This window comes from Orbicella faveolata, unplaced genomic scaffold (genome assembly GCF_042242905.1).
Source record: "Orbicella faveolata isolate gen_17 unplaced genomic scaffold, um_ofav_v1 contig_25, whole genome shotgun sequence".
Lineage (NCBI taxonomy): Eukaryota > Metazoa > Cnidaria > Anthozoa > Scleractinia > Merulinidae > Orbicella > Orbicella faveolata.
In genome coordinates, this window is record NW_028301553.1 from 20,714,581 (window position 1) to 20,737,240 (window position 22,660).

General features: G+C 39.8%; 1 protein-coding gene and 1 pseudogene across 2 annotated transcripts in view; both read left to right on the plus strand.

Moving 5' to 3' along the window:
* LOC110054025 (neural cell adhesion molecule 1-like) lies at positions 1–14,262 on the plus strand (the record flags this gene model as incomplete). The annotated part of the gene is made up of 8 exons (XM_089294616.1): positions 1–262; positions 6,101–6,373; positions 6,684–6,932; positions 8,207–8,473; positions 9,492–9,779; positions 10,306–10,614; positions 11,341–11,598; positions 12,080–14,262. Coding segments are annotated over 8 exons (2,031 nt in total), but the record flags the coding sequence as incomplete, so codon positions are not given.
* LOC149109356 (tyrosine kinase receptor Cad96Ca-like) overlaps positions 13,109–22,660 on the plus strand; it is a 23,991-nt pseudogene continuing 14,439 nt past the window's right edge. Inside the window, exons 1-8 of the transcript XR_016208637.1 lie at positions 13,109–13,129; positions 14,558–14,600; positions 14,851–15,106; positions 15,183–15,293; positions 15,981–16,171; positions 16,337–16,459; positions 16,556–16,626; positions 17,992–18,032. The product of XR_016208637.1 is annotated as a tyrosine kinase receptor Cad96Ca-like (transcript). The remainder of the gene's footprint in view (positions 13,130–14,557; positions 14,601–14,850; positions 15,107–15,182; positions 15,294–15,980; positions 16,172–16,336; positions 16,460–16,555; positions 16,627–17,991; positions 18,033–22,660) is intronic.

A 22,660-nucleotide genomic window follows, 5' to 3' on the forward strand; every position in this document is an offset into this window, starting at 1 on the left:
TTTGCAGCGGTACCACAGATAGACGGGCTTACGGTGCAATCAAGTTACGTTGAGGGATCAGTGGTCAGTATCACCTGTACAGCATCAGGGCTACCAGACCCAGATGTACAATGGATCAGAAATGGAAAAGTGAAAAATTCAGGGAAGAATACAGCGTTATTGACTTTCAGTAATATAAACAGAGCAGATGGTGGACAGTACACCTGTAGAGCCAACAACTCAGTAGGAAGTGCTGAAAATCACACGACACTTGTGGTTCATTGTAAGTAATGTTTTTGATTGCTGATACTTATGAACTGATGACATCAATGCGATATACGAAACTATTTTCAAGGAGACTGTCTCATGAAAAGTAGACCAGCTAGTTCCTGATCGAAAGCTAAAGTGTTTGTGTTTTTTTGTGCGTACGTGCGTGTGTGCGTTCGTGCGTGTTTCTGAAAGTAAAGAAACTGCTTTTTTTACTTAGAAAATGCCTTAGCTACTTTTCAAGTTCTAGCTATGGGTTTGAATTTCACTCCTTCTCTCCTTCCTTCTCTTCTTCCTTCGCACCTTCGCTTTTGTTAGACATTTCTTGCATCCACTGACCTTCACAGCGGATTGGGAGTCGCTTGCACGTTATTTTACACGTTTCATGTGAAACGATTTCCTCACACGCTGAATGATTTGTTTTCATTGGCAATGTTTGTCATTTGTTCTTTGCATTTCTGAAAGTACTCAATATCATCACCACAGAAACAACCTACATGAGAAGGTTTTATTTCCCAAACCTGTCCATTATAGCTGAGTAATTAGCAATTTTGTAAAGCGTCTGTATGTATAATTGTTGAACAGTTAATAATTGCGTCATGTCTTCATGCGACGGCTCGATCGGTCAGCTGGTAGGGCGTAGGAGTGCAGTATTGGTCTACCGTCTTGCGGTCACTGGTTCAAATCCGGGCGGTACAAGGGATCTTTTCCTTTTTCTGTTTTTTCGTTTATTTTTGCTGAGGATGAACAGCGGCTGTTTATATTGTCTTTCAAAACTTCCCTGTGGTGCTTTTTTTTTTTTTGCAACTCCCTCATCTCGATAGTCTCCTCCGCAGCCGTTTTTTGGGGGAAGCGTTGCGTGACATCCCAAAAAACGGCTGCGGAGGAGACTATCATCTCGAGGACGCCGTGTATAAAATAATAGTTTGGAAATTTATATCTGACATTTGAGAACTTAAGTGGATTGGTTCTGATTACACCATCAGACGGTGCATTACAGTATTAAACGAGTGAACTCATTCAAGGAAATCCTTATCGCTTAAATTTGTGTTTGTTTAGCACGGTATCTTAATTGCTACTTACTTCTCCCAACAAGATGTCTGAATTATAACGAAATATAATGTCCTGACAAGAAACTTATTCTATGCGGCCAGTTAGAAGCGGAGTCGCTCCAACTGCCCAGTTGAATGAATTCTTAAACCTACTGACTGTCCTATGCACGATTTCAAACTTTGCACGAAATTTCACACCGGAAAAACAATTTTGGAGAACTCAACTGGTGAACTAAATGCAACTAACATAAAGTCGTTCGAAATAAATCTGTTCTTTGATACATCTTTCTTTGTCTAGTATCTGAGTTACTCGTTCGTTCGCTCGTTAGATCAGCTTTTTACGAATGGTTTGTAGACGGCGCGTAAGCCGATTCAATGGCAAAGTTGCGTAAACAAACCCACTTGTAAGCCAATTTACCGCAGGAAAAGATGTTATTGGCCGGCTTATGGTCGGTCCGTATAGTGAAAAACTGTGACCACGGGCTTGAAAATGCTCAGTGCCATCGGTTGAGACCTCGGGCAGCATTTTCAAGACCTCGGTAACAGTTTTTTCCCTATACGGACCTCCCAGCCGGCCAATAACATATAAATATTTCCCCTGCTAGCTGAGGAAGGATATCTGTGATATGCCCGAAGTTTGCCAAGATCAAATACGCTCTCTCGGTCAAGTTTGTGATCACATTTAATGATGACTGATGACGCGTACATAGCTGTCTAATTAGAACTGGCTTTGCTGAATGAATACATAATCAACAAAGAAAACTGAGATGGAGTTCAGTTCAGTGTTGGGGGTCAACAGCTTCAATAGTTTAAATCCTTTTCGTACCTTATGGACTACCTTAATGACTAGTCAGTAGAATAAAACCTACTAAGGGACCGGTCATTATTTACTGGGGGGGGGGGGGGAGGGCCACTATATTTGAGGGGAGGGTCACTATTTTTGAGCTCCACTTTGGGGAGGGCCGTTTTAAAAAAATTTCATTGAGGGGAGGGTTACGATTTTTTGAGATTATAAGTATTTACCACGAGTCTTTGAACTCAGAGATCTCTTGATTTGGGTCACTCTACCCCCTGGATTTTAATTTGTCACTGGTTGCAGCATGAAAAGTGAAATACGGGCCTATAATAAAAGTACATGTATTATGAATACAAAAGGTCTTTATTAAAGGCATAACTGTTCAATGAAACACTTTATATTTGTGTTGCTTTCTTACGTGATTCATTTGTTGTACGAAGTTTGTACAAAATAATTAATTTTAAAATACAACACATGAGAAGATGTCCTGATCAGTAGCAGCTAAAAACTGCAAAAGTTCCATTTCTGACTTGCGCGCGTGCACCACACATTGCTTGTAACTAATGATACCTAATAATATGCTCTACTTTTTGAACAGAAACAATATTTTCTTCGAGAATTAATATAGAAAACTTCTGACAGTTAGTCTGACACATGATCCAGGTATGGTGTGCAAGTTGGGGAATTATCCCAGTATGGGCCATAATGGTCATCTGAAGTATTCTCCTGCACTGGACTGATTCGACTCGCCGCTTCAAAAACACGGCAGTTATCGTCATCATCGTATCCGGCGTCGTCACCATCATCATCATCATAATTCAGATCATCATCAGCTTCATTGTCGTCGCCGTGGTAACTACTGGTACTGGTTGCAGCATTGCCTCCATTTTTGCCTAGTAGGCTCGAGAGGTAGGCCCTTGCGTCACTGCTAAGCCGAGCTGTATCATGTTGGCATACCAATAACTCCAACCATTTCTTCTATCTTTTGTTCAATTTGAAAACAAGCCCTTTTACTATATGACTTTTTCCACAGCGAGAGTCCTCGTCTAATCCAGGGGCGATCTTTTTCATAACTTCTGACGTCCTCTGAGAGGTTGGCATAGCCTTACGTTTTGCCACACGGTGTTTGTTCTGTTTTTTCGATCGCGATATTCTCTTAAAGGCTCCAAAATCTACCTGAAAGAGATTCGAGGCTTTCCTTCCAAGGTCAATTATCTTTGATCTTGTGGAAACCAGCTTGGTTTTTAACTGGCAGCTCAGAAATTACGTCCTCGTCAAACTTGTATGATGTTCTTCGGCCAGCTTTAATTTTTCCGTTTGCAAGAATTGAGGACTGTAAATCACTCGTCACTTTGTCTTCAATTTCTTGTACAAAGTTTTCTACCTGTTCCATTTGATTTAAGTTCATTGTTATAATGCTGGAATCATGGGGCTTTAATGTGTGGTTCTCCCTCAGTAGGTAGCCAGTTGTGGAGGGGTTTTCTGTGTTCTCCAGCTGCTGTATTTTCCTCTTCACCTTCTTAACTTCTTGGCGTACCGTGTACTGGCGCCTCGCCTCCTTGTGGAACTCTTCCGAAAACTTTTTTTTGGATACAGCTAAAAAGGAGACATTTTCAACAAAAAAGGATTCATACACTTGGTTGTAGAAGTGGTTCATTGGTGTTCGTGGATTTGGAACCCAACCAAGCGCCTTGTCTCTCCGTATTTGTAGCTCAGATGAACTTGTTTCCGTACCAGTCACTGGCTCAGTCACAGGGGAATTGTTTCCTTGTCTGTATGCTTTAAGAAGCCTTTCTGCTTCAAAGACGCTCATCCCTTTTTTTAGAGTAAGAAATCAAGAATGATCAATATAATTAGACAAAAGCGACATATGGTATCTTTGATACTGGCGTATTTTAAGGACGATATCTGTATTATTGATTCTATCAAACAAGGTTGATATCTGACTATAGGAAAAGCTGAGAGTTATTTATAAACCACTGTTTTACTGTTTTGCTGTTGGGGAGGGTCACAATTTTTTTATTTGAGTTTTTGGAGGGTCAATTTTTTTTTAAACCCTTTATGGGGGAGGACCACAACTTCTTAGCCAAACTTTTTCTCAGTTTAGTGGCCCTCCCCCCGCCAGTAAATAATTGCCGGTCCCTAAAGTAGCGATGAAGAAACATAGAACAAAGTACAGATTTCCTTCAAACTGAAAGAGCTGATAATTGTGGCGATTCTCGACAGCTTTATCAAATCCGACTTCGTGGTGTCAACACTGTGTTCTTTGTTAAACCAATCGTCTTTAAAGGCTCGTTCTGCGATGCTTTCGATGGTTTCATCCACAGGTACGTTAGTAAAAAGTGGAGATACATCATACGACACCAAATTGTCGTGGTCTTTGATTTCCATCTCATGGACTGGTTCGTCGTCAAATAGGAACATGCCGCTGATTGTGTGGTCATTGACGGACAGGGGTTTTAGCTTCTCATCCAGCCACTTTGCAAGCTTGTAATTGTACGTTCCCGTGGCTAATAGAATTGGAAGCCTGGCTAGATTCTTCTTGTGGGTTTTCGGAAGACCGTAGAGATGTGCGAGTCTTAAACTTAGTCTCGATTACTGAATCCGCAATGGTTTTAGGCAGGATCCTTTGTACAACCGAGGATAACTCCTTCTCCTGAAGTAATGGATGGTAGTGCTTCAGTAGTGCTTCGGGGGTCTACCTCGTGTTCTTGGAAGACCCCCGAAGCATTACCATCCACTACTTCTTTACTCGGCCGAAGTGAGCAGAGCAAAGGATTGAGACCGTTGAAAGAACAGTTGTTTAACACAAACCATGGTAAATATAGTCATAGGTTTAACTGTTCTTAAGGCCAAAATATTGACTGGAAAATACCGACTGGAAAACGCTGAAACTAGGATCTCCAAGAATCTAAATTTCAAACATTTTCTGGCGGGGCATGTCCTCACACTTCTCTAGAAGGCTCGCGCCCTCGGCGCTCGAAAAGTAAAACAACGTCTACTCTCAAATTTGGGACGTCTACTTGAAAACGTATTGACAGTCCTCCGCGACTGTCAAATGAGATCAGGAAGGTTAATCTGGTTTACCTGAAATAACTTGATTCTCGCCAAAGTAACGCGGCCCTCTGAGGTTGTGGTACTAGCCGTATGCTTTCTTAGCTTCTCGGTGCAAGACCAACACATCCAATTTTTTCTCCTAGAGTCATCGCAAATGCTATAAGTGTTTCTTCGTTCATTTTCAAAGTATTTTTTCACCAAACCCTATGTTTTCGACCCTGAAAATTCACCTTTTCCATTAGCTCAGAGCATAAAACTACATATAAGAGCCCTGGTTATCATTCCCTGCCTTATTCCCTGCCATCTCTGTGAAAAATCTGCAAGAGAATCTCGCAACTCTCACCATTTGACCACGCAACCTGACAACATCCACGCGAGAGCCCCCGACATGTGCGTGGATCCGCGCGGATATATGACGTCAGGATGGCGTAATTTGTTCTAAAAATAGAAAAATTGCCCCATATCATAGGTGCGCGCGGAACCCAAGACTTACGGTGTCCATCCCCGATTATGGCTCCTGGTTTATCTCATTATTTCCGCCCGCACTTTTGTTACGCTTACCGATAAATTCTGATGCTGAGGAGAGTTAAAGAGACTGTTAATTATCTATTTTGTTTAATTGCTATTAGCCTCGTAACCAAGTTAAACTTAGTACTTAGAATCTTTCCCCATCTTTTTGAAACATCAAAATTATTTTACTAAGGTTGACTTTCACTAGCACATAAACGTAAGGATAACCGGACATACGCAGACGCAATGTTGAAATCCAGCCCTCAGTGTTCACGGCTATCCATACTCCCGAAGATTTTCTCGTCAATTGTAATTCCAGTTTGATTAAATATTGAGAGGTCTGTGATAGCTAATTTAGGACAATTTTAATTAGGTTCCCGCAAAAAACGTCAGCGATATTAATTAGATTTTAAGGTTCCTTCTTGATTAACGTCACTAGACAAACCTGAAGGTACAACACTGATCACTAGTTCAGCTGATAATACCGTCACACAAGGAGGATCAGTAACATTCACATGTCACGTCACGGCAGCTAAGCCACAAGTGTCGTGGTACAAGTTTTATTTGAATGACACAGTCGTCAAAGACAGTAGTGACAATCAATACACCATCAACAATGTACAGAGGTCTCAGCACTATGGCAAGTACAAATGTGAACCAAGTAATGATGTTGGAGATGGACCAGAGGCCACCGTGATACTTAACGTAAATGGTAAGTAACATGTTTGGCATTCAATGGCTGTGGGTTATTTTCACTTAAAGAACCGCTTTCATTAAATTTTGCAGTTAGCGCAATTTCGACCAATTCACGAACATTGCTGTCGTCTCTGTCGTGTTTGCTTCTTCCTAATTCGACTTATGTAAACGTTAAGGGTCAAATGAAAAATGAATTCATGGGTGGTGAACCGACCTATCTATTAATTGCAAAAGGTAATGAAAAATTTTATGAAAATGGCAATACTGTGAAGACGAAAAGCCGTGGAAAGACGGCTAATTTAGTTTTATTGTTCTTTTCTCTTTAGTTCCGGTGCAGTTTACCGCCTTGCCGCAAAACCTAACAGTAAATGAAACAAATCCTATTGTTGTGAGCTGTGATGCCTCAGGTTTTCCCGATCCTTCTTTCAAATGGAAAAAAGATGGACAAATTTTGTCTCAGCCAAAGCAACTAAGCATTCAAACGAGTAACAGAAGTGATACTGGAATGTATGTGTGTACTGCAAGCAATGGAGTGGGACAAGATAAGACAGCACAAGCTTATGTTACTGTGCAATGTAAGTCTACATTCCATCATGTCATAAAGTTATATCAGCTGTTGCAGCACCTTAGCTATCAATTATAGCAGCTAAGGAACTAGTTTCTTGTGTAACTCTTAATTAAATTGCACAGTCCTGTAATATACCACTTAGTATATTGATGTTAACACACTGATTGCTACAACAATTTACTTAGTTATGAGATGATGGCATAAATACAATCAAAACTTTAAATGGTTTTTGTTGTCTAATATTTCAATAAAGCTAATTAATTATTAATAATTAATTTAAAATTATAGTTCTCCTCGGTAACGTAATCTATGTTTGTTAACATTCACTTTCGTGTATGGGGTAATGTAATTACAGTAATAGTTCAAAATATTGCTTTAGATACTAATGCTTTACAATTTCAAATTACAGTAGTAATGCAATATAATAACTAACGTCAAACGTTTGAAGTATGTTGAAGAATTTTAAAGTATTTATTAAAATTAATAGCAATCCCGGCCATCAATTCGCGAGCAGCTTTCTAACTTCCTTTTCAAAAGGGCTTGACTGAGTCAAATATCGACATACGAAATATTGCATATTTATTCACAAAGATATTGCTGTGTTTGTTACCAACACTCCAATGTTTGAAGTTAAAGGAATGAAACAATGTAATCCTCAAATAATCAGTTCTGCTGAAACCTTTTGTCGATTATTTAGATTCGCCCAAGTTTATTACAGCGCTATAAATTCTGATTGACAGAGGCGGCTTTCTTTTTAGTGAGAAAAAAGACCGGGGCGAAGGACAGTCATTCTAAAAGTTTTATTACACTTGAAAACTCTACCTGCTCTATTACATACATTTTATTCTCCTAACTTGCGAAGTTCAAACATTTGTATCACACAGTGAATCCCTCTCTTTTTCCGGGCTACACATGAAATTGTTTACGCATTTCTTCTGGCTCTTCAAACACGTCTTGTTAGGCTGCAAGGACTTGAGCAAGCATCTCCATTTATCCACTTTATCCAAGTCGCCATTCCACGTTACAGATTATGGTACAGTTATCCTTTGATCTCAGGAACAGAGCCTTATTGCATGTTAACCTAGTGGTTGTATGGACTTGCTCACAGACAGTTTCCGATAGCTCAGTGGTTAGAGTCGGTATCTGGAAGGCGAGGGTGGACTGACATTGAAGCGTCAGATTTTATTCTTTTCTAAGAAATACAGTCTCCTATACGTGTTTGCTGTTACCAACCATCGCTATCCAGTCTTGTTGATATGAGATGTTATTTGAAATTTTTAGATCCGCCTACAATAAAAGAAGCCACTTCGTCAACTGATAAATCTTGGATTGGTCAGACAGTGTCGTTGAAGTGTGTGCCAGATGGTGTTCCTACGCCAACACTCACCTGGTACAAACCTGGTGGAAGTCAAATAAAAAGTGTAACAGCCACACAGAACACAGTGGATGTGAAGATGAACGAGGATCAAGAGTTTGGTGTTTACAAGTGCGTTGCTGACAATGGACTCGCTCCTGCTGATTTCGAGACAGTGAAAATAGAACAAATAAGTAGGTCGTTTTTATCGTAATTTCTAAATGATGTACTTTGTGCTGTTTTTTAGTTTCTTTTTATTACGCCTTTCAATAAACTGGCTAACGATTGCTTTTTTCGCGGCCGTCAGTCATAATTGCGACAAGATCCAGTGAACCTAGAAAAAAAGAAAGAACATGGATCGAAATCAACCAATCACAATCCAGACACGTGACCTTTGAAACCCGTTGAAGTAAACTTCTGCTTCCTGAAATGATTGATGGCAGCGAAACACGTAACCGTTAATTGAGCAGAGTTCATGCGTTACTGGAAAGGCGGTTTACAAGTGAGCTGTATCTTATGTTTTTCTTGCTATGATAAGGCTGGCTAGTGCATGATTTAGTCAAAGTTCATCATCGAATCAACAATCATTTACAGTAGAGCAGTAGTTAGTTTTCGCGACTTCGTGTGAAAATAAAATGTATTTGGCGTATTCTGATAAGTAATTACTGGAAATATTCAGTGGAAATATTATAAGCTAGTTATTAATTATGCAGGCAATCTCTAGCCTTAATGTTTTGTAAGTTGATGTTGCATTAGAAAGGTATTGGTGCACAGAATAACCTCGAGTAATGAAACTATTAGTTGTGAAATAGCGTAAACTGCCGCTTATACCCTTATAAGCCCTCCCGCTTACAAGCCGCCCTCCCCCCCAGGTTATGGGCCCATCTATATGAGCCTGTAAAAAAAATGTTATTTCCGATTGTAAGCCCTCCCTGGATAAAAGCCCCCTCTTGTTTGAAATAAATTCGATTTATTATGTTTTAAAAGTTATAGGAAGTACGTATTTCGATCAACACTGCTATAGCTCTTTTCGAAACGGTTTTTTGTTATTCCGCTTGTGAGGCCCCTGCCCCCCCAGATATAAGCCCTCCATTTATAAGACCAATCCAAACCCCCAACAAAGTTTTATAAGCCCAGGGCTTATAAGCGGCAGTTTACGATGTGCGTATTTTAATAGCTATTGTGTTATCCATTTGTTTTTCATTCCCTTAGAAAAGCCAGGCTCCCCAACCATCGCGAAGTTAGACATTCAAGCCACTTCACTGAAAGTAAAATGGACTGCACCAATTGATGATGGAGGGAGTCCTATCACAGCACACCGAGTGGTCATACGAAACAGTAGCGCTGAGATAAAGAATGAGAATAGTACTGACCTTTTAATAACCAGTCTGTCAGTTGGAGGTCTGGAGAGAAATACCACTTACACTGTGAAGGTGTTTGCGAGGAATGCTGTGTTTGAGGGACCTGCTGCAGAAAAGAAAGTGAGGACTAAGTATGAAGGTAACAAACTGTGATACTGTCACGCTATCACGATTTTTATTTTTGGATTATCAGTTGTTGATGAGTCAGCTTCAAATGATGTAAGTTACTTGAAATACGTACATAATAAACACTTGAAAGAAACAATACAGAATAAAATTTAAACCAGTGGTAAGGATGACGGATCATCCATCTGGGACGAACTTGGGCGAAGAACCGTAGTTTGTCTGATAATTCGACTGTGTATAAATACGTATAAACAAACGTCTGGACGGATAGTTCGTCTGTTTGCGCGTATTTATACACAGACGGATTATCAGATGAACTGGCGTTCTTTTCCCAAGTTAGTCCCAGACGGATGATCCGTCTCACTTATAAATCGAGCAAATTGAGAGTAGAGCGAGTGATTTTTTGAAAGAGCTCATTTACCCAGGTATGGTAACACCAAATGGTCAGTTTGAGTTAATGACCTGAAAGGATTATGCCCAGGGAAATTTAAATTTAAACTCGATAATGATAACTGATAGTGGTATTTTGATAAACCAAGGAGTCCCGGCAGCAGCAACAATTGATGATCTGCCAAATGAAGTAACAGACGATACAATTACTCTGAAGTGGAGTGAGCCAGAAAACTACGGAAAAATAGTCACACAGTACACTGTGTACCAAAGAGTAGTGACCGATGGTAAAACAGGACAGTGGATCAAATTAAAGACAATTCCAGATGTCTCTGTTAGAGAATTGACAGTTGGGTTGGAAAGAGGCAAGGTGTATGAATTTGTGGTTACTGCAACAAACGAATTTGGTGAAAGTTTAAAAGAAGATGGAAAGATCACGAGAGTCAAAGCATCAGGAGGCATGTGTGATATTTAACAATTATTCCATGAAACCGCGTTGGATATGAAGTGATAAATAACCAACGAGCGCGTAGCGCGAGTTGGTTATGATCACTTCATATCCAACAAGGTCGAATGGAATAATTGTTTTAGTATATTCTTAATCGGGTTTTTGCCGCCGATTTTTATTTCAACAATTTTACAGAGCGGAAAATTTTTAAACTTGGCGCACTGTTTTCCATATAAGGTAAAACTCCGACTAATGGCTCATAGTCGGAGTTTTTGAGCCAATCAGAGAGCTAGAAATGCAATAGTCGGAGCTGAGAATATACTAATTATATTTAATTGAAATTTAGCTTAGTCTACTGTTTTGCCTTTTTGACACCAAACTATTTCAACCCTATGACAGGATTTTACGCGACTCACGACCCAACTGAAAAAAAAAAAACTTACCGTGGACTCGATTTTTAATTTGTAAATAGACTAATTACAGTTTCGCTGGAACTAAATTGCGGAAAAATTGCACACACTGTTTGTAATGATACAAAAGAATACCTTGGTGACGGGCTTTAGACTAAATTTAAAAAAAAAATGAACGAAATGAAGCCAGTCATCTATCTGATAATAAATTGTAGATTTTAAGTTTTTTCTTTCACAACAGAATCTTTCATAATGTTGCGTTTAAATTTTAAGTGGCCGAAAAATAATGTAGTCTTTACATTTCTTTATTCATTTCTTTGCTATAGTACCACCCACGATTACTTTCAAAAGCAAAGGAAAAGTTACTATTGTTGAGGGAAACGTACTTTACTTGTTCTGCGAAGCCGAGGGCAATCCTAAACCACTTGTTACCTGGAGGAAAAGTGGCAGGGTGCTCCAAAGTAGCATCAGCAAAACAGAATTAATCATCCAGGATGCAAGTGAAAATGACGCCGGGATTTATGAATGTGAAGTCTCAAACTCAGTAGGAACCTTGACCTACACAGTGGAGGTTACAATCAAAGGTAAAGTAACTTAATACCGAACATCACTGTTTACAAGCAATGTACATAACAAATATCACTTTTCAACTTTATCCAAATGCCCTACCTCCCTAATTTTTTCTGCAAGTAAGGAGTAGTGCGCCCAACCGGCGTGCGGTAACATTTTCTAAAATCAATTACTGATAAGTGCGCGTTTCATTTTAACGAAAAGAAAACTTGGTAACGACATTTATTGAGTCATATAACAGTACAAAAAAAGGTAATAGGTATTTTTTTGTTTGTTTGTTTTATTTTTCCATTTACAGATATATTTGCAAAATATCAATTTATGAGGGAAGGAAGCCCTGGGAAACCAATAAGGCTTATGTAAAGGACTATCTTAAAGATACCTAAGACTTTAAAAAAGACTAAAAATGCTGTCGTGGACACACAAAATGTTCATAATTTGACACAGTGCAGTCAAATAACTAACCATCTAAATGATTTCTTTTGTATATTTTAGGTTCGTCGTGTAACGTGTTGGTTCTTCACATTGTATATAATATTGTCATCCTTGTGTTGTTGATTATCATTCTTATTCTCATCATTGTCTTCCGGAGACTGCGTAGTGGTGAGGGTAAGTTATAGATTTTGGCTGAATATAGATCGTTTTCACTGTCACGCAGTAAAAAAATAAATCGAAAACCATTCAGTGGATAAAGTCAAGAAATTGTGATCGTATGGGAAATAGATAGAGAAAACACTTCCCCAAGTTTTAGGTTTATGCGTTTTCCCAAACTGCAGATATTTGTCGAAATGTTTCGCAGAAATTTGCAGAGCCCAGTATGGAAACGTCATGTTGGTGCACCTCTGTGGTGCACCAATATGGCGGCCGGAAAATAGTGTAAACATCTGGAACTCACTTTGGCTATCTAGGCGACTGATTATCTGTACTGAACAAACAAACATTTACATAAGCACTTTTCCTAATGATCTAACTTCTACAAAAGCTAAAACACTTGAGATAAGTATGTATATATATTTTTGCGACAAATGCAATTGAAGCTTTGTGTCACATAGCGCCGTAATTCTGAAATTCAAAATACAGTGGTTTCCAAACAAAGCACACTATTGAGCTGTAACATTGTAAACAGATATAAATTTACCCCCTCTTATGCCTGATGAGGATGAAAACTTTGGTGGCTCTTTAGTTTTCGATTTTAGAAAATGATGACGTCACATGAAAACGATTTATAGGTAGATTTGATAAATTCTAACGTTTATGGGAGCAGGTTGGCTATGTTACTGAGCAAAAATGCTTGCACATATCGAGCGCATAGATTGGTTGGCATATCATTTGTCGGCCTTATTTCCTAAACGAAAGAGAAAATGGCCGTTTAGGTTGACAAAACCTCAGGAAAAACTTGGCAAAGTTTGGTGGAATTAGAATTCTCCCAAACTTTCCCTCGTGTTTGTACCAGGCCTTGGAAATTCGCACCATATAACTGAAAAGAGTAAAGGCTGACGACTATTTAATTTTTGTTCTTGTTTCAGCGATCTCGAAAAGAAATCGGTGAGTAAATTGAAGCCTATTATACCCTAAAAGTATCAAGAATAACATGATGTAAAAATAAATACAAAATTGCTTTTTTCTCTTACCAATGACACTTTTTTTTTGGTGCCACGTCGATGTGGATATTGACACAGTTCAATCTTTCAGGTTCCTGTCGATCTGCTGGAGAAATTAAAGTGACATACCGAATCGTTACATTGAAACATTGGTCCAGGCAAAAGAACCTTTACTCGTATATTTATCAGCATTAAGGACGTTCGCGCCCTTTTCTGCGCATCCGCATACTGTTCACGAAATTCATGTTGCAACGTCACGTAACGTCATGCATCAAGCGCACGCGCTAAGGAAGAAATAAAAACAAGTTTAGAAGAATTCTAAAGAATTCTACTCGCATACTAATTTAAATGCTGCAATCTAATTGAGTAAGCTACTCGTGCACTATCAGCACTTAGAGTGCATGGCTAGAGGTCATCCACATAATGGCAACGTTGTCAAGTTTCTCTAATGTTTTGCAGAAGATTTAGAAATATTACGGGATAATTTTATTTTCAAGAACACTAAAGAAAGGAAACTGACCGTTGTGCGACTTTTTTAAAAACCTCAAAATTACTCCATGAACCGATGAGCGCGCGTGCACAACTGCAAATCTTTTTAAAAAACAAAACAATTCAATCCACACGATTTGCTGGGGCGTGAAGTTCAATTCTTCGCTGGGGAACGACTGGAACTCGTTATTTGAAGGACATTTAGTTAGCATTCTATTAAAACAATTAGATTATTCGCTCTCGATTTCCATGAGAAATCTCGAGCTCATAATCTAATTGTTCAATAGGGTTCGGCACCGATTACGTTAACTTCAGCTGCTGTTTGGGTTTTCTCCCATTAAAAGTAAATTTACTTTTACAGAAACATTTAGGAGACTGAGACAATGTCTTTTCGCGAAACACGGACGTATAGAGAAAAAAAGGATAATAATTAGAATTGCGTGGAAAAGGGAAGGAAACATTACATTTCTTTCTTGATTCACTTTCGAAGAAACTATGGTTTAAGGGTGAAGAGTTCAGAAAGGTTCTAAAATGTTATAAGCTTAAAAATCTGAAAGCTATGGAGCTGATTGTAATTGAAAATTAAAATATAGGAGCCTGTTTATATGGACAAAGTCGTCTCTTGTAGGAGGGTCACCCCTCCTGGTGGGAGATATTTTGGAGCCTTTTTTTATAAATAGCAGCGGGCTGCTTTGGAGAAATGACAAAGATGAATCTGCAGTAAAAGAGACCCTGGATAGGAGGGTCTCTCGCTTTGGTGGTAGGATGTCCCTGGGAGAGACCCAACTTTTTTTCCATTTTGACACTGCTGTTGCTGTTAGAAATTGAATCGTACTGAAGCATATTGCTTTCTATTGCTACCTTGCATATTGCTGTCTTTTAGTAGAAATATGTGTGGTGGAGGCGGCGGAGAGTTTGTCGTGCTGGTAAGTAAGTTAAAATGCACATACACAATTTGATTTTTAACCTCAGAAAGAATCCCGAAACACAGAAAACAACTTTTGAGTATAGTTATATTTTGTGCAACTTTGAAAATATCGACAAAGAGACGTAAATTGGTCGACCCATGAACTAAAGAGACAAACTCAGGTATAAGAAATTAATATGCACATTGTCAATACTTATGCTAATCAGGTAACCATGAATAATAAACTAAAGTCCATTATTTCTCACTAGAACACCATGGCTACGGAAACCAAAAACCCGTCCTCCAGCGTAGTGCCGTCTGGTGACTCCGCGACCTATGCAGCTCCAAGCAGCGGAAACTACATGGCTCTTCATCCGTCAACACGAGTCTGGGAAATTAATCGAGAACAGGTCAAAATTCTTAAAGTCATTGGCAAAGGAGCTTTTTCTAGGGTTGCCAAGGCAACAGCATGGAACATAAGCGGTGACGAGGAATACTCAACGGTTGCTGTAAAAATGTTGAAAGGTACGATTAGAATTTCCAACCTGTCGAGATGATAAGGACTGAAGGAAGACCATCTGTTATTTCTTTTGCTTTATAGCGAATGCCTCGGATTCAGACAGAAACGACCTGCTGTCAGAACTTGAGGTGATGAAAAAACTGAAGCCTCATCCTCACGTGATCAAGCTGATGGGATGCGTTACTGAGTCGGGTAAATGAAATCTGATGAGATTTTGCAATGCGGGCCGCAAATATGGAACGCTCAAGAATTGATTTTGGCGAACTACTTTTTCAAGACATTGCACAAAAGAAAGCAATTTGTTGTTAAGTTGAATTTTTTTTCCTTCATGTTTGGCGGACAATTTCAGTTTACATTGGCTTTCACGAAGGCGACCTAGGAAACGTAAATAAAGGCTTAAATTTGGCTTGCGTGCCTATTAAGATTGAATAAGTAATTAGTAGAGTTAAAAGAGCCATTATCAAAGGTAAATACTTGATGCTTTCTTTGTGGGCACCTTGACCGATAGTTTATGGTCAGGTGCTCGCGCACTTTGTTTTACTGTTACAACTTTGAAATTTTATACATCGTAACATTATGTAATGAGCACTTGTTAGACCGTTAGACTGACGATGACGGATGAACCGTCGAAACATGTCCGAAGATTAAAAAAGTTATTTTGTTTCTAAGAATTTTAACACGTAAAATTATGATAAAAGTGATGGCTGCTCAAACCTAAAACAGCTTCTTGTCTATCTCGTTATTTTGCTTCATTGTCGAACTTTTCAATAATTGACCTTTTGCTTGCGATCATTGAATTTGTCCCGCGCTTTTCTTAAGCAGTTTATACTGTGATGGGCTTCAGAGTGAACCATTATTATTATTTTCAATTTACCATAGATCCTCTGCTTGTCCTTATTGAGTACGTGCCATACGGTGATCTGCTGGGGTATTTGAGGAAGAGCCGTGGACTAAATGACACTTACTTTAAAGACCCGGATTCGAAACCGCAGACCAATCTGACTGCGGAACAACTGGTGAGGTTCGCTTGGCAGATTGCTGATGGAATGTTTTACTTGTCTTCGAGAAAGGTTTGCGTTTCTTTTTATGTCATTATATCCCCTGTAAACAGTTTAACTCTGTAAGTTCTTCCATTCTATTTTGCAAAAGCCTTTCAGATCCACGCAGCAACACGCGCTGCCCAAGTAAGCGTTTGAACAGTTCTTATTTAATAGCAATATTTAACTCTGTTTCAGATAATCCATCGTGACTTGGCGGCCAGAAATGTTCTTGTTGGTGAAGGAGAGAAATGTAAGGTGACATATTTTGGTATGGCCAGAAATGTCCAGCAGGATGATATCTACACCAAACGAAGTCGGGTGAGAGATTCAAAGGAATTACACTTGTCTCACGTCCACAGAATATGCATCTCCAATTTTTTGGTTTTAATTTCGATTATTTTGTTTCCTTAAAAGGGTCGTCTTCCTGTTAAGTGGACTGCTTATGAAGCTTTGTTATATGGAACATACACAACACAAAGCGACGTGTAAGTATATAATACCTTTTAATAAATTTTTAATGTAAATGTTTAGTATATATATCTTCTTGTTTTTTTTTTTTGAAGTACAATTTTATGAATAGCTGTATTTTATACGTAAATGCTGATCGCCAGTTAATACCAGTGATCCAGTGATCACTGATTGGCCTCTCAGGTTAAATAAAGTCTTTTATTTTATTTATTTGAATATACATTTTTCTATGATGATCTTTTTTTTAGAACAAGTGCCCCAATTAGCTCACAATTAAACCAATTCAACTGAATTGGTTTAATTGTGAAGCTTAGCAAGTACATTTTGTATTGTAGGTATTACGTGTTGGAATGTGGCGCTTGTTTCGTCGTGTAATTTATTCAAACAGCTTTTGGGCAGTGCATTTTAAGTTTTCGCAGTGCGGATCGGAGGGTAGTATCCATAATCGAGGCATCTAGTGCAGTTTGTTGTCGTATCTCAGCTGCATCTCAGCCGTTTATGAGCAGTCCCAGCATCGCGTTACAAATGTAAATCTGTTATTATCACGGGTTTTAGTTTGCGCCGTTTTCGCTTTGTTTAAGTTTGTTTTGTTGGTGTTTGTTTCAGTTTTAACCACATTGAATCGCAAGTGGTTGATCGCCAGTTAAATAAAGTGTGCGTTTAAATTGCCATTGCTCGCTGGAGATGGTTTCACGTCGTGTTGGTAGCTTCACGTAGTTTTACTCGTATTTTCTTGGAAACTCTGCAACCTAAAAGAATACCTCATTTTCCAAATTTTTGCACTGATTTCCGTAGCCAAGGGTCACGATTTCTTTAGAAACAGGTATTTAATTAGTGTTACTTATAAAAAGAACAATTACAGTCGAACCTCTTCACAACGGCCACCTTGGACTGTTGGAGACAGAGGAAAGTGGCCGTTGTTGAGAGTTAGTCGTTATGGAGATGCAGGGGTGTAATGTACAACGGTTTATTTTTTCGGGGTGCCTGACATTTTGCAATAAAAAATGGGGTTTTTGTATACATCGTTCGTCAGTCGTTGATTAACTGGCCGTTGTGGAGAGGTTATTACGGCAGTTGGAACGAGTGTTAGTAGCCGTTACCATTGTGGACAGGTGGCCGTTATAGAGAGGTTAAAATAAGAGTGAACGTCTGGACTGTCCGCCGGGACCAAAAAAACTGCCCGTTGCAAAGAGGTGGCCGTTGTAGAGAGGTGCCCTTTAGTGGAGGTGCGATTGTATTTAAATAGTGAAACACTGATGATGTTTCTAATGCAAGAGAGGACTTCACTTTACCGAGATCAGTAACCGCGCAGCTCCTAGGTAATCAATATTTGTATCTGCTATAATGTCACTAAGTATCAACTAATTCATTTTTTCTCTCAGTTGGAGCTATGGTGTCTTGTTGTACGAGATTCTCACTGTAGGTAAGTTAAATTACAAACCACGTTTGCGGTTCAAATATTCTCTATTGTTTTTTTTCCAGGATCAAAAACGTTTGGGCAAATTCTATCAATTGAACATATTTCTCAGTTTATGTGTCACGTGACGTTTTTACAACAATCCCTGGGAGAAAAAAATCTGATGTCCATTAGCACTTCCCAGTGTCTGATAATGGAACGAACAGGTTGTACGGTTCCTTCTATCGATCAATAGTATGCCTCTATCGTGCCACTTACCTTGGCACAATTCGTTATTAGAGCATAAGCGATCGGCCATACACCATTTTCACGAACATGGCCACCGGATTTTGTCTACTCTGTTCGTCACCCGAAAAGTAAACGAATATTAGAGACAAAGAAGAAACCGTGTCCTGCTATAAGATAGTTGCCTCGTAATGTTCCTGAATGCATTTACCATTTGAATTATAATAATCGCAAAATCCTAACCTTGGCTTGAAAAAGAATTAATGATATTTGTTTCTGGAAACTCTTCGCGAGTTGTGTGACGATAAGTTTTTCCTGCAACACTGTAAATTTCGGACTGAACGGACACTTGAACTGACAACTGGGGGAATCTAACTCTGGAGAGCACTGCTTTGCTGCGGGAACGGAAATTCGTCACAATTTCCTGGTACACGAGGATCTACTTCAATGGTCTTCACTACGGACGTCAAGGAAGAGACATAACTTGGTCCAACAGTAGTTTATTCTGCACTCTAACGTCGAGGGTGAAATTGACAAACTCGGCGGAGTAGCCGCTGTAGAATCGAATAATCTTTACAAACGTACTTGCTTATATATCATCCTTTACACGTCAAGTGTTTACAATATGCTAATGTAACTTCAAGTATACAATACGAGCGGAAAGTACTTAATTAAGATAGCGAATTCTAATCAACACCACGAGGCTTCCAAAATTAAAAATAGAGTGCTAGGATTAAAATTACACTGGCTGAGATTAAGATAGAACAACTTAGGAAATTAAAAGTGAGATACTTAATATTTGAAATTCTGAATTGGTGTTATCGACAGCAAGGAAAAATTATCCTATGAATAGAAAGCATTAAAACTCCATTAGCGAAAAGCATTTCAGCTGGCTAACTTCCGAGAAAACTAATAAAACTTCGTTAGTGAAAAGTAGTTCAGCTGGCTAGTTTCTGAGGGAACGGAAGGTATATTTCAATAATAAAAAGAAACTCAAATGACCCGATAACGAATTACTTGTCTTCTAAATGAAAGTTAGTGAAACAGCGTTGCACACGCTCAGGTATACAAAGAATCGGCAAAGTACAATGAAGAACAAAACTTAAGATCTCTAGCTGTTAACTGAAAAGAGGCTACTGTCGGTTTTTTTCCCATAATTTTCCAAATAATAAAGAAATGCCTGTGCAACGGCGAATTTTCTCATAACATTCCTCCCACCTTAAAATCGAGACCTCCTGGTCGAGCAAGACGCATAAAAGGAATGTACAACTCAACTTGACTATCTGAACATGGTTTATAAGCGTTAAAATGGTCTCCAGAAAATTCGTAAAAATCTTTCTTGGTACTTTAATATTCCTTATCAAATTTCTTTCCATTAGCTTGTCTCTTTTGGGAAAACTGTCTACTTGTCTACTTCGACACTGAAATCCCTCCTATAATCTCATTTCTGTGAGGATATATTTCTCATTAACCTGTTTGTCTATATGCGTCAATAATGCGTTACTTCTTCAATGTCATCAACACCTCTTCCTCTCTCAAAATTCCTGGTCAATGGTAAACTGGCTCTCTTGATTCTTTACATTTCGGTAGACATGAATCTCTTGTGGTAACCTAAAACTGTTTTCTTTGCTTGAAGACATGGCCTTCAAGGTTTTCTGAACATCATCGGTTTCAAAGAGCGATACGGCTGACTTCAACGTTTTAACTCTCGGTACGTTTCTTTCATTTTGGACTTCACTCTGGTCAGATCTCTTGTAATTCGCTAGGCTAAGTGGGGTACAAATTTCGTGACCACCTTGAAGGATATCATCGGGGGTTTCCTGGGTGAAGAACTTGGGCAGTTTCTGAATAACGGGCTTGTCGTTGTTTTCCGTGGCTGGCGTGCATGAAACTGTCAGTAGCAGTGACTGGTGAGAAAACATCAATTTGCTCTTTTCATTGCGTCGAACAAATTTGGACTTTAAAATCTCTGGTAAAGGCGCTAGATTTGCATCACTGACCACGGTGTTCTTTTCTTTCAACTTCTGCTGGGAAAGGAAGGTTCCCATCACTGGCACAGTCTTTATGCTGGCTTGTTCTCGAACGTATCCTGTTCCTTTGAAGGAAAGAGTACCGTCTACCAGATCAATAAGGGGTCCGTTCTTGTGTAGAAAATCTCGACCAAGGATAGCATCGTAGGTCAGGTTCTGCATGACATGAAACTCACAGGTATATTCTCTTGCCTGCAACTGTAAAGGTATCGTAAACTTTCCTAACACTGGAACTTTCTCTCCGCTTACTGTCTGGACAGACGATAAGGAACCTTCGCTCATATTAGGCAGGAATTGACCATAAATCTTCGTGAAAAACTGTTCGTTTATGGCTGATACGCACGCTCCAGTATCCACGAGTAACTGAACTGCTTGGCCTGCTATTTCACCTTCTGTAGTTAGATCACTGCACTTTAGCTTGAAATCCTTTTTACCAGACGAGAAATCTTTGCTTGGCTGAGCTGCTGACTTCGATTGACGGTGGTTTGTTGCGGGCAAAGGTACTTGCTTATGTGAGATTTGTGGTTGTCGCTTATTGGCTCTTGTCAGCTTCACTTCTTGTTGTGATTGTGTTGTACTTGCTGCATTTCCCTGGCTGTTTGTCTCGTCTTGCTTTGGTAGCGCGGTTAACACACGATCTAACGAGTTTTCTTCTCCTTCAAATGTTAGGTTGCAAGTGCGTACTGGCTGACAGGAGGTTTGTTCAGCTGATCCTGAACTCCTTACTTTGTTGTCATGGTAATTTAGAACTCGCTGGGCATATTGAGCATCTAATGCGGACGAACGCGCCGAGGGATGAGTTGCCAGACGCTGATTTTCTTCCTGATTGTAATTCGCATGGTACTCTTGGCTCCCTTCTTGGTTCTGGCATGGGCTTCCTGGCTGGTAATAATAGTAACAGTTATATTGGATATGGCCAGTGCGTCCACACCTATAGCACACGGTGCGGTTACGTCGGGCGAGGCGGTCCATGCGATTTACTCGTTGGTTCAGATTTTCTAAACCGTTTTCCATTCGGCGAATTTCTTTCAGCAATTCCGGCATCTCTCTATCGTTGGCTTCTGAAAACGCGGCGATGTTACCTGTATTTCCATCTCTGACGTGACTTCCGTCAAATTTTCTTGATACTTTTTCTCCAACTTTGAGTTTCTCCAACTTTGTTTGCAATTCTGGTGGTTGCTGATTGCTTGGGTTACCTGGGAAGCCTGACTTGGGTAGTTCACCTTTATAGATGTCTCGTGTAAACTGTTCATCAATTACTGACACGCCTGCTCCGGTATCTACGAGTAACTTAATGTCTTGGCCATGTAGCTGGGCGGTGACTGTTAGGTCACGTGGCTTAGCTTGATTATTTGTAATGTTACATTGTTCATCGGTTAAAGGTGAAGTTTCACGTTTTGTCTGGGCAGGGTCTGGCTTATGGTTAGGCAAGCTGTCATTTTTGACTTCAGTGGATTCTCTTCCGGCGGAAGTACTATGTTTTGGCTGACAGGGATCTGGAACCGAGGGATTCCCGATGTTCCCGTCCGTGCACAGGTCAACAATAACATCTGTATCTGCTGAAATTCTGGTTTTGGTACGGCGTACAGCGTTAGGAAATGGGACATCATGTTTTTTCTGAATCTGTGGTGGGTTAATCCTCTGGTTTCCGCTGAGTTCGTTCGGTTTCAGTGGACTAGTGACCAGGGGCTGACGTATTTCCGGTTTGGGCCTAGTTTCCAGGTTTCCAGGTAACTCGCGCTCGGGACGGGCAGCGGTTGTTACTTCACAAGTTGCTTTGTTTTCATTATTTGGCTCCATTGTTTGTTGATCACTTTCGGAGTTTGGTTTTGATACTTCAATAACCACAGTTGGCGACTGGTTTTCCTTTACTTGACCTTGCTGGATCACTTCTGGGACCAAGTGAGACGTATTTGGCAACTGCTGAGATAGTTCCTTGCCAATTTGCGATCCGACATCGCTCCAGTTTATTCTTGGAAACTCGCCTCCTTCTTCTGGAATTGTCTGGTGAATTGTATTTTGTTCTAACGGAGCGACGTAACTACCATCGTAATCTCCATCATCGAGCACGGCCATTCGCGGGCCACTTGCATTGAACTGAGAAGGCAATTCACTCCGTCGTGGGGATTGATTGTAGCCTGAGCGGGAAGGATAATTTTCACTTGTTTGACGTCGCTGCTGGTTCGGCTGGAATCGGTCGTAGTTACTGGTTTCTCGTGAAGACCTCTGGTTACAGTTTTGTTGAATATGTCCAACTCTTCCACAAGTATAACAGATGGGTCGACCTTCTCGTGTTCGTTGTCTTGGCTGATCAACCTGATTTGGCGGATTTCGTCGAGCCAGCCCTTGAATCCGAGCATCCATCTGGCGAGAAAGTTC